At 43.5% G+C, this 12482-nt stretch overlaps 2 protein-coding genes across 2 annotated transcripts; both read left to right on the forward strand.

Annotated features, from left to right (window-relative positions):
• The first annotated feature begins 934 nt into the window (after positions 1–934).
• On the forward strand, positions 935–1870 carry LOC134406660 (olfactory receptor 13H1-like). The gene has a single exon (XM_063138178.1). It carries the CDS (start codon positions 935–937, stop codon positions 1868–1870), a length of 936 nt encoding a protein of 311 aa, XP_062994248.1.
• Positions 1871–9632: 7762 nt separating this feature from the next.
• Positions 9633–10568, forward strand: LOC134406661 (olfactory receptor 13H1-like). Its single transcript, XM_063138179.1, has one exon. The coding sequence runs from the start codon at positions 9633–9635 to the stop codon at positions 10566–10568; it is 936 nt and encodes a 311-aa protein (XP_062994249.1).
• The last annotated feature ends 1914 nt before the right edge of the window (positions 10569–12482 follow it).

The raw sequence follows: 12482 nt of genomic DNA on the forward strand, positions 1-12482 counted from the left end.
GTATGTCAGAAACACACAAACACACATTTAGGAACCAATGAGTAGCATCTACCTGTAAGCTAATTTTCTTCCAACTTTTCCTCATGTTTTCCTCTTCTGATAGTACTGGCTGTGAAAGCGAATTCTGTTGATCTAACTCTTTTGCAAAGTTTTTCTCCCACTTGAAGAGGGACTTTGGACTAACCATTTGGCCTCAGTTGACTTATTTTTGCTCTATGCTGACTCAGGAGCCTGTGTTTTCCTCACAAGACAAGAAGTAGATGAAAGTGTCAGCCAACCTTTGAGTTTTCAGAAATGAAGATCAGCCATTGCTTGTCTACGCCAAAATACATTACTAGGCATAATGTGATACCTCCACTGGCCCAGAGTCACCCAGTGAACTTCCATGGCGGAGTGGGGATTAGACCCAGGATCTCCCAACTCCCCGTCCAATTCACTAACCACGAAACCACACTGGCTCTCATTGGTTCTCTCTTGAAAAGCTGCTTTCAAGCACCAGCATACAACCTTCCATTAGTTGTTGAGGGGGGTTGACAGGGGGGTGGTAGTTGGTGCTTTCCCTCATATTCTGCTTTTCTGCCTTCACCACAATAACACTACGAAACTCTTCTGTACTCTTGAGCATTTAATGGCATTTAATGACTTCTGTGTTACACACACACACACATACACACACACACACATTGAACGACTGTACTGTTTCTCTGCTTCTTGTACTTTGTGTCAAATGTGTGGTTTTTCATTGGTTTTTAATATTGCTGTTTCTCCCCCACCCCACTTTTCTATTTCTGATGGCTTAGCTGCCCTGAGGCTTCTGCAATAAGGCAGGACGTAAACCTTTATATCAACAAAGAAACATCCTGGGCTCAGACCATGCTATTTCCATTCAAGCTGTTTGCTATTGCAGACTGATCAGCCCTCATCAGTACATGAGATGGGAAGGAATGATAATGAGACGGCCATGACAGAATTCATCCTGTTAGGCCTCTCGAGTAACCCTCACACAAAGTTGATCCTCTTTGGCCTCTTTCTCCTCATTTACCTCATCACTGCCGTGGGCAACGGCCTTCTCATCCTGCTCGCCGTGGTGGATCCCCGTCTGCACACCCCCATGTACTTCTTCCTCGGCAACTTGTCTTTCCTTGACATCTGCTATACTACCAGCAGCATCCCCCAGATGTTGGCTCACTGCCTGTCAGACAGGCCAACAATGTCCTACGCCCGGTGTTTCGCCCAAATGTATATCCTTCTCTTCTTGGGGATGACTGAGTGCCTCCTTCTGGCGATGATGTCCTATGACCGCTGGGTGGCTGTGTGTAACCCACTGCGCTACATGCTCATCATGAACAGGAAGGTTTGCATTGCCCTAGCCACTTTTTCGTGGGGCTGTTCTTTCCTCCTGATCCTGGTGCCTTCTCTCACCACACAGGCCTCGCTGTGCGGGCATAACATTATCGATCACTTTGTGTGTGAAATCCAGGCCATGCTTACACTGGCCTGCTCGGACACCCGCAGTAACTGGGCTATCATGTCTGCCACCAGCATCTTCACTTTGCTCCTGCCCTTTGGCTTCATCGTGGTCACCTATGGCCGTATTATCATGGCTGTGCTGAAAATGCAATCCACAGAAAACAGGAACAAAGCCTTCTCAACCTGCAGTTCCCACCTCATGGTAGTAGCCGTATTCTATGGGACGGCCATGTCCATGTACCTACAGCCTCAGGCCAAGTCTTCCTCGGATAAAGGCAAGTACATTGCCATATTCTATGCCACCATCACTCCCATGTTGAACCCCCTGATCTACAGCTTAAGGAACAAGGATGTGAAGCAAGCATTCTGGAAGGTGGCTGGGAGGAAAAGGAACCTCTGAGAGCTACCAGGACTTTCATTTCATTTTCAGCATAGTTGTCCTTTTGTTTGAATGCAGTCATCCACCAACTTCATGCCTTCCAGTGATGTTGGAATAATAGTCTCATCATCCTGAACCAGCAGGGGCATACTGGGTGGGGCTGATGGGAGTTGTAGTCCAAAAAATGAGGTCAACAAGATTTTTAATGTGTATTATTATTTTTTTATGGCTCTGCAAGGGTGTTTGCCACCACCACTGTTAGTTTGTTGTTTGAAAAAATTGCAATTTGTCATGGACATTTTGTAGCTTTGTGAAACAGGGAAGCCAGGCCTTTTTTGTTTTGTTCTGAAGGATGTGTGTGTGTGTGTGTGTTTTAACCCCTTTTGGCGAAGCCCTGGGTTCCCTCCAAGCAAGTTGATGCCTCCCTCATCAGCATGGGAGGCACCATTTTGGCTATCTAAGGAGTGGCACGAAGCCCTGAACACTGGAAGTGGAGGGAATGACGATTCAAATCCATGTTCTAAATTCTGTGTCTGGAACAAGTTGTGTAACCCAGGCAGATTTCTTTTGGGTTTGGCTTATTTGGTTAAGGGTGCAGATGCTTTGATGTTATTGCAGGAATTGGGGAGGGGGCGTGTTTCACTGCTTTCTTTGATTCTGATGGACCTGGAAAAGACAGCTTGGGACTCATCAAACACTGAGCAGTTACAACTCCCCCAATCCAAGATCCCACAAGGTTCCGAAGTACAAGCTTGAACGAGACATGTCCTGCTTGTTGCTTGACCATGGGCATCTGATTGGTCACTGCATGAACAGAACACAAAATAGGTGTTTGATGTGCTTCAACATGACTCTTATGTTCTGAGCAGAGATGACTAAAGATTGCACCATCTCCATGGGCATTGTGGAAGTCTCAATGGATGCATCCTCATGCTGGGATTATTAGAAATAGACCCTTTGGAATCACAATAGATTTACTTAGACCAATTCAAATCAATAGGACTCACAAGTGGCTTACATGTCCCATTGTTTTCAGTGGCTCTGTTCTATGTATGACAAAAGCGGTATGCAACTTCTTGAATACAATATGAAATAATCTTGTATTGTCTCAGCCATAGTAAGGAAATGTAACTACTTAAAACAAAAAACAAAAATACAAATGTACAATGTATAGAAGCCATATAAATGACATCCTGGTAGCTTATTAGAATCATTATTCCAATATCCTGCAAACAAAAGCCACTTTCTCATAAATCCCTTGGTATTTCTTCTCCTTTGGTTTCCTGAATAATGAGTAATCTTAGGCATGACCAGAACATGCCATTTCTTTACCATTCTGAAATGAGAGGACCATCACTTTCCCCCCTTATGGCTATAACTTGTATCTTTGTTGCTGTTAATAAGGGGCTGCCTTTGAAGACGGTTCGGAAGCTGCAGCTCGTGCAAAATGCAGCGGCCAGATTGATTTCGGGAACCAGAAGGTTTGACCATATAACACCTGCTCTGGTCCACTTGCACTGGCTGCCTGTATGTTTCCAAGCCCAATTCAAGGTGCTGGTTTTGACCTATAAAGCCTTACACGGCTTGGGACCACAATACCTGACGGAACGCCTCTCCCGACGTGAATATACCCGGTCACTACATTCAACATCTAAGGTGCCTACTCCGGGTGCCTACTCCGAGAGAGGCTCGGAGTGTGGCAACAAGGGATAGGGCAGTCGGTGGCCCCCAGACTGTGGAATGATCTCCCTGATGAGGCTCGCCTGGCACCAACGCTGCTATCTTTCCGGCGCCAGGTTAAGACTTTCCTCTTTGCCCAGGCATATGGCGGCACATCCTAATTACCCACATGTTTAGTTTTTAATCGGTTTTTAATGCTTTATGTGTGTATGTTCTGTGTTTTTGAGTTTTAAATTTTGTATACTTGTTTTCACCTCAATTTTAGAATTTCTGTAAACCGCCCAGAGAGCCCTGGCTATGGGAGCGGTATATAAGTGTAATAAATAAATAAATAAATAAATAAATAAATAAATATTAACGCCAAATCAGATTCTGTTACTATAGTCTTCAAATAACTGTTTTTGGGATGTTCTGGTAAAGCCTTTCCCCCCACAATGATCCTAATAACCAAACCTGACTAATAACTGGACATACCCAAAATATATGGATCAAGTGATGTGGAATGTCATCATGTAGTCCTGTGTAGCACATGACCATAACAAACCACTGTGTTAAATTTCCCTTCAGTAGCTTCAAGCCAATATTTCTAGTTTTTACAGTTGCTTCCTTATCCGTCCCATCAAGAAGGATCACAGTGAACCACTAGGAAATTCAAGCTAGGATTAGGGGCAGTAAGTAACACCAGACTGTCATGAACAAAGGACATATCAGATGGTTGTGATCTAAGTCTTCTGTGCCTCATATTTTACATATGAAGATCCTGTTACATTTCCATAACATCTGTCTAAGAGCTTTATCACACCAGCGTTATACTGTACAATCCCTGCAAATTGCGTGCAAAGGAAACCGAAGTTTTCCAGTTTATAATCTGCTTTTATTGTGAAGTACTCCCATGCATCCTGCTTTAATTGCACTTCTTAACCAAAAGAAGTGCAATATTTTGCTACTAGTTTTTGAGCGTATCATTTGTTGTTTCCCAAGTGGCCACTGGGGCGCAGGAGCAGGATTTGAAGAAAAATTAAATAAATGCTTACATCTGCATAAGCTTTAAAGACAAAGACATCAAAATTGGCACAGTAATAGATATTAAGGAGAACTTTAAGCATACCAAATTTGAATCAGATTAGGTCATCTGTTGATTTTTTTGCATTTCCCCCCTTAAACCCATTTCCTGGTATGCAAAGGATCTAGCCGCAAGGTAGCAACAACAACAACGGCAACAGCTTAGTGCTGTTAGCTTAACGGCAATTAGCTTAGGATAATTCAAGGGAAACAGGTACGTGGGATGAAGCTCTAAGAATCTCAAAGCTTCTCTTACCATCTCTATGTCTACTTTCAGGGCTCATCTACACCAAGCAGGAGATTCCACCAAGTGGTAAGAAAGTGGTATATAAAAGGCAGGAGCCACACTAGTACTTTATAGGGGTATTAAAGTGCACTGCAGGATCTAAACTACTGTTTATAGTGGTACTGAAGTGCACTGACAACTGTTGGGGCTCATTACACATCTACACCAAGCAGGGTATAACACTATGAACGTGGTATGGAAGTGGTACACGGTATGTGTCATGTGCCACAACAGTTGTCAGTGCACTTCAATACTGCTATAAAGCAGTGGTGTGGCTCCTGCCTTTTATATACTGCTTTCATACCACTTTAATAGTGAAATATCCTGCTTGGTGTAGATGAGCTCTAAGTTTATTGACAGTATTGAGATTGGATCTCTACCCAAAGAGCTTTTCTTTTCCTGCTTTTCTGCAACTTAACCTCTAGGTGGCACTGTGTTATAGTGGAGTACAGCAATTACATAAGTAAGAAAAGACTTTTTCTTTCACTTCCAGAAGTAATACAGCCATTTTCCCCACTCTACTAAATAAAAAACAAAAAACAACAACAGGAAAGTGCTCCTAAAAGACAGAGGTGAAACTGGAGGAATATGACATCATCTGAAGAACCCGTAAATAACAATGATCAACAAGCACACAATAAAGCACAAGCACATAAAAAATGCCTTGTGTAGAAAAGCTGTTCATTTATTATATATTCAACTCAGACGGGACAGAAAGCTAGATTTTTAATTAGGCTGTGCTCCCCAGTGAATTGCAGTGAATTGTCTCTCTGAAGTTAAGACGCTAAACCTGGAAAATGATCAAATGAGAGAATGTAGTAATAACAGCTCTAGTGAGTCACTCTTTATTTATTGATTGATTGATCTGAAAGCTACTGCAAATGGGTCCTGTTCCTGATGACATTATGGGAGATGCAGACCTGACTTCAAAAATACATATAATTGTGAGTTTTAATTTCATGGACCAATAGGATAATTTTATATTTATTTTAGAATGCCCAAATGGCACATGCTGTGTCCATGTCTAGCTGATTTGCGTGCCTTTTGGTTTGCACAAGCTTGGGCCATTTCATGAAATGAAGCCCCGATTCTAGAAGAAAGAGTCCTTGGTGCTATGGTGAGTGACCCTCTTTTCTAATTTCGCCTAATAAGAATTGCCATTTTGCCACCAGGCCAACTATGATTTCCTTCCTGACACAACAGAATAAGGGTATGTCACATCACAGTCCAACGGACCATATCATCCAGGCCTCTTGTTTCCAGACATGATCACTGGATGCCACTGAGAAGCTTGATGTTACTCTTATCATCTGTCTCCAGCGTTTGATAATCAGAGCTATGGGAAGATAGGAAACCGACTTATACTGAGTCATTGGTCCATCTAGCTGAGCATTGTCAACATTGACTGGCAAGAGCTCTCCGGGGTTTCAGGCAGGACTCCTTCCTAGCCCTACCTGGAGATACTGTTCTACACTGAGCTATGGACCCTGTCCTCAGATACAGGTAGCATAGTATCAGTATACACTGAAGTCCCATTCTTAGCTACTGTCAAGGATAAAAATCTACTTTGGTTCTAAGGCAGCTCTATTTTATTGAGCATAACACAGCTGTATGGAAAGAGTCCTACAGACAAAGAACTTCTCCCCTGGCAGTGTGGAAAGCCGCATGTGGATGTTGTCTGCTATGGATTATTCACACTGCCGTGGCTACTAGTCAGTGGTACTCCGACTTTCCATGCATTTTTCTAATACCCTACTAAAACTGACCAATGTAGTGGCCACCACTTTGTCTTGTGATAATCACTCCATTAGTTAAGTAGGTGTTGCAGGGAGAGGGAGGGTTCCTTTTCTTTGCATTGGATCCAGATTTAGTCATCCTTAGAGACTGGGAATTAAGTTAGTAATAACGAATTCAAGTCCCGTTGATTTCAGTGAGTCTACTCTAAGTATGATTAAGTCTGGATCTACTCCTATGTCCTAAACCTATTGTTAATCAGTTTCATGGAGTTGGATGCAGATTTAGGCATACTTGGAGTAGAACCATTAATATCAATTGGGCTTAGATTAGCTATGACTAATTTAGGTCCCATTCATTTTAATAGGACTATTCCAAGTTTGACTAAGTCTGGATCCAAGCCACGGAATGTTCTTGGGTTCTAGTGTTTGGATCAAAATGGGAAGGAAGAAGAAGAGGCAGAGGAATATCTATTATAATATACAATTTCCAATACAATTCTTGCCCATGACAAAATATAAATGTCAAGGTCACCTTCTTTTGAAAACTGTAGGATGTATCAGTTATGCTGGAAGAACTTTCTTATGGTCACACAGCCTAACCTACCTCACAAGGTTGTGTGTTAGGAAGAGTTCCGTTAGGAAAGACAGGATTTATTTATTTATTTATTTATTTATTACATTTCTATACCACCCAATAGCCGGAGCTCTCTGGACGGCTCACAAAAATTAAAAACATTCAAAGTATAAAACAACAGTATAAAACCATAATATAAAATACAATATAAAAGCTCAACCAGATAAAAACAGCAGCAATGCAAAATTACAAATTTAAAACACCAAGTTAAAATTTATTTATAGACTGTTAAAATGCTGGGAAAATAAAAAAATGCTGGCATCTAAAAGCATATAATGTAGGTGCCAAGCGAACCTCCTTAGGGAGCTCATCCCACAGCCAGGGTGCCACAGCAGAGAAGGCCCTCCTCCTGGTAGCCACTTGCCTCACTTCCTTTGGCAGGGGCTCGTGGAGAAGGGCCCCTGAGGATGACCTTAGGGTCCAGGCAGGTACATATGGGAGGAGGCGTTCCTTCAGATAACCTGGCCCCAAGCCGTTTAGGGCTTAAAATGTTAATACCAGCACTTTGAATCGGGCCCGGACCTGGACTGGCAGCCAATGAAGCTGGAAAAGGACTGGTGTGATGTGGTCTCGTCGGCCAGTCCCTGTTAGTAAACGTGCTGCCCTGTTTTGTACCAGTTGAAGTTTCCGGACCGTTTTCAAAGGCAGCCCCACATATTGCAGTAGTCCAAATGAGAGGTTATCAGAGCATGGATAACTGTAGCTAGGCTATCTCTGTCCAGATAAGGGTGCAGCTGGTATATCAGCCTAAGCTGATAAAAGGTGCTCTTTGCCACTGAGTTCACCTGTGCCTCAAGTGACAGTTCTGGATCGAAGAGCACCCCCAAACTACAGACCCGATCCTTTAGGGGGAGTGCAACCCTGTCCAGGACAGGGCAAACATCACCTCGCCGGACAGATGAACCACTCGCTAACAGTACCTCCGTCTTGTCTGGATTGAGTCTCAGTTTGTTAGCTCTCATCCAGTCCATTACCGTGCCCAGGCACTGGTTCAGAACAGTCACTGCCTCACCTGGGTTTCATGAAAAGGAAAGGTAGAGCTGGGTATCATCCGCATATTGATGACACTTCAGTCCACATCTCCGGACAACCTCCCCCAGCGGCTTCATGTATATGTTAAACAGCATAGGATAAAAATGTAATAATAATAAGATTTATTTATTTATTTATTTATTTAGAATATTTATATACCGCTCCCCATTGAAAAAAGATGGGTACATATTAACATCTATGATGAAACTATTTAATTGGTCAAATGTTAGAGAAGAGCATCAACAGATATTTTTAATATATCGAATTTGTACCCTGTTCTTCATGACTTACCCACAGAATTTAAATAGATATTTCTACAAAACAACTACTTTTTGTGTGTGAGTGTGGTAAATGTGTGCGTGCATAAAAACATACACTTTTTGCTTGTGAAGTTCTATGTAAATTCTTTGTGTTTGTCAGAAACACACAAACACACATTTAGGAACCAATGAGTAGCATCTACCTGTAAGCTAATTTTCTTCCAACTTTTCCTCATGTTTTCCTCTTCTGATAGTACTGGCTGTGAAAGCGAGTTCTGTTGATCTAACTCTTTTTTCTCCCACTTGAAGAGGGACTTTGGACTAACCAGTATGTAATACGATCCATTTGGCCTCAGTTGACTTATTTTTGCTCTATGCTGACTCAGGAGCCTGTGTTTTCCTCACAAGACAAGAAGTAGATGAAAGTGTCAGCCAACCTTTGAGTTTTCAGAAATGAAGATCAGCCATTGCTTGTCTACGCCAAAATACATTACTAGGCATAATGTGATACCTCCACTGGCCCAGAGTCACCCAGTGAACTTCCATGGCTGAGTGGGGATTAGACCCAGGATCTCCCAACTCCCCGTCCAATTCACTAACCACGAAACCACACTGGCTCTCATTGGTTCTCTCTTGAAAAGCTGCTTTCAAGCACCAGCATACAACCTTCCATTAGTTGTTGAGGGGGGTTGACAGGGGGGTGGTAGTTGGTGCTTTCCCTCATATTCTGCTTTTCTGCCTTCACCACAATAACACTACGAAACTCTTCTGTACTCTTGAGCATTTAATGGCATTTAATGACTTCTGTGTTACACACACACACACACACACACACACACACATTGAACTACTGTACTGTTTCTCTGCTTCTTGTACTTTGTGTCAAATCTGTGGTTTTTCATTGGTTTTTAATATTGCTGTTTCTCCCCCGCCCCACTTTTCTATTTCCGATTGCTTAGCTGCCCTGAGGCTTCTGCAATAAGGCAGGACGTAAACCTTTATATCAACAAAGAAACATCCTGGGCTCAGACCATGCTATTTCCATTCAAGCTGTTTCCTATTGCAGACTGATCAGCCCTCAAGAGTACATGAGATGGGAAGGAATGATAATGAGACGGCCATGACAGAATTCATCCTGTTAGGCCTCTCGAGTAACCCTCACACAAAGCTGACCCTCTTTGGCCTCTTTCTCCTCATTTACCTCATCACTGCCGTGGGCAACGGCCTTCTCATCCTGCTCGCTGTGGTGGATCCCCATCTGCACACCCCCATGTACTTCTTCCTCGGCAACTTGTCTTTCCTTGACATCTGCTATACTACCAGCAGCATCCCCCAGATGTTGGCTCACTGCCTGTCGGACAGGCCAACAATGTCCTACGGCCAATGTTTTGCCCAAATGTATATCTCCCTCTTCTTGGGGATGACCGAGTGCCTCCTTCTGGCGATGATGTCCTATGACCGCTGGGTGGCCGTGTGTAACCCGCTGCGCTACATGCTCATCATGAACAGGAAGGTTTGCATTGCCCTGGCCACTTTTTCGTGGGGCTGTTCTTTCCTCCTGATCTTGGTGCCTTCTCTCACCACACAGGCCTCGCTGTGCGGGCGTAACATTATCGATCACTTTGTGTGTGAAATTCAGGCCGTGCTTACACTTGCCTGCTCGGACACCCGCAGTAACTGGGCTATCATGTCTGCCACCAGCATCTTCACTTTGCTCCTGCCCTTTAGCTTCATCGTGGTCACCTATGGCCGTATTATCGTGGCTGTGCTGAAAATGCAATCCACAGAAAACAGGAACAAAGCCTTCTCAACCTGCAGTTCCCACCTCATGGTAGTAGCCATATTCTATGGGACAGCCATGTCCATATACCTCCAGCCTCCAGCCAAGTCTTCCTCGGATAAAGGCAAGTACATCGCCATATTCTATGCCACCATCACTCCCATGTTGAACCCCCTGATCTACAGCTTAAGGAACAAGGATGTGAAGCAAGCATTCTGGAAGGTGGCTGGGAAGAAAAGGTACCTCTGAGAGCTACCAGGACTTTCATTTCATTTTCAGCCTAGTTGTCCTTTTGTTTGAATGCAGTCATCCACCAACTTCATGCCTTCCAGTGATGTTGGAATAATAGTCTCATCATCCTGATCCAGCAGGGGCATACTGGGTGGGGCTGATGGGAGTTGTAGTCCAAAAAATGAGGTCAACAGGATTTTTAATGTGTATTATTATTATTTTATGGCTCTGCAAGGGTGTTTGCCACCACCACTGTTAGTTTGTTGTTTGAAAAAATTGCAATTTGTCATGGACATTTTGTAGCTTTGTGAAACAGGGAAGCCAGGCCTTGTTTGTTTTGTTTTGAAGTGTGTGTGTGTGTGTGTGTGTGTGTGTGTGTGTGTGTGTGTGTGTGTGTTTTAACCCCTTTGGGGGTATTTCAGCTCTGGCGAAGCCCTGGGTTCCCTCCAAGCAAGTTGATGCCTCCCTCATCAGCATTGGAGGCACCATTTTGGCTGTCTAAGGAGTGGCAAGAAGCCCTGAACACTGGAAGTGGAGGGAATGACGATTCAAATCCATGTTCTAAATTCTGTGTCTGGAACAAGTTGTGTAACCCAGGCAGATTTCTTTTGGGTTTGGCTTATTTGGTTTAGGGTGCAGATGCTTTGATGTTATTGCAGGAAATGGGGAGGGGACGTGTTTCACTGCTTTCTTTGATTCTGATGGACCTGGAAAAGACAGCTTGGGACTTATCAAACACTGAGCAGTTACAGCTCCCCCAATCCAAGATCCCACGAGATTCCGAAGTACAAGCTCGAATGAGATATGTCCTGCTTGTTGCTTGACCATGGGCATCTGATTGGTCAGTGCATGAACAGAACACAAAATAGGTGTTTGATGTGCTTCAACATGACTCTTATGTTCTGAGCAGAGATGACTAAAGATTGCACCATCTCCATGGGCATTGTGGAAGTCTCAATGGATGCATCCTCATGCTGGGATTATTAGAAATAGACCCTTTGGAATCACAATAGATTTACTTAGACCAATTCAAATCAATAGGACTCACAAGTGGCTTACATGTCCCATTGTTTTCAGTGGCTCTGTTCTAAGTATGACAAAAGCGGTATGCAACTTCTTGAATACAATATGAACTAATCTTGTATTGTCTCAGCCATAGTAAGGAAATGTAACTACTTAAAACAAAAAACAAAAATACAAATGTACAATGTATAGAAGCCATATAAATGACATCCTGGTAGCTTATTAGAATCATTATTCCAATATCCTGCAAACAAAAGCCACTATCTCATAAATCCCTTGGTATTTCTTCTCCTTTGGTTTCCTGAATAATGAGTAATCTTAGGCATGACCAGAACATGCCATTTCTTTACCATTCTGAAATGAGAGGACCATCACTTTCCCCCCTTATGGCTATAACTTGTATCTTTGTTGCTGTTAATAAGGGGCTGCCTTTGAAGACGGTTCGGAAGCTGCAGCTCGTGCAAAATGCAGCGGCCAGATTGATTTCGGGAACCAGAAGGTTTGACCATATAACACCTGCTCTGGTCCACTTGCACTGGCTGCCTGTATGTTTCCGAGCCCAATTCAAGGTGCTGGTTTTGACCTATAAAGCCTTACACGGCTTGGGACCACAATACCTGACGGAACGCCTCTCCCGACGTGAATATACCCGGTCGCTACGTTCAACATCTAAGGTCCTCCTCCGGGTGCCTACTCCTAGAGAGGCTCGGAGTGTGGCAACAAGGGATAGGGCAGTCGGTGGCCCCCAGACTGTGGAATGATCTCCCTGATGAGGCTCGCCTGGCACCAGCGCTGCTACCTTTCCGGCGCCAGGTTAAGACTTTCCTCTTTGCCCAGGCATATGACGGCACATCCTAATTACCCACATGTTTAGTTTTTAATCGGTTTTTAATGCTTTATGTGTGTATG

The sequence above is a fragment of the Elgaria multicarinata genome, chromosome 11, assembly GCF_023053635.1.
Source record: "Elgaria multicarinata webbii isolate HBS135686 ecotype San Diego chromosome 11, rElgMul1.1.pri, whole genome shotgun sequence".
Lineage (NCBI taxonomy): Eukaryota > Metazoa > Chordata > Lepidosauria > Squamata > Anguidae > Elgaria > Elgaria multicarinata.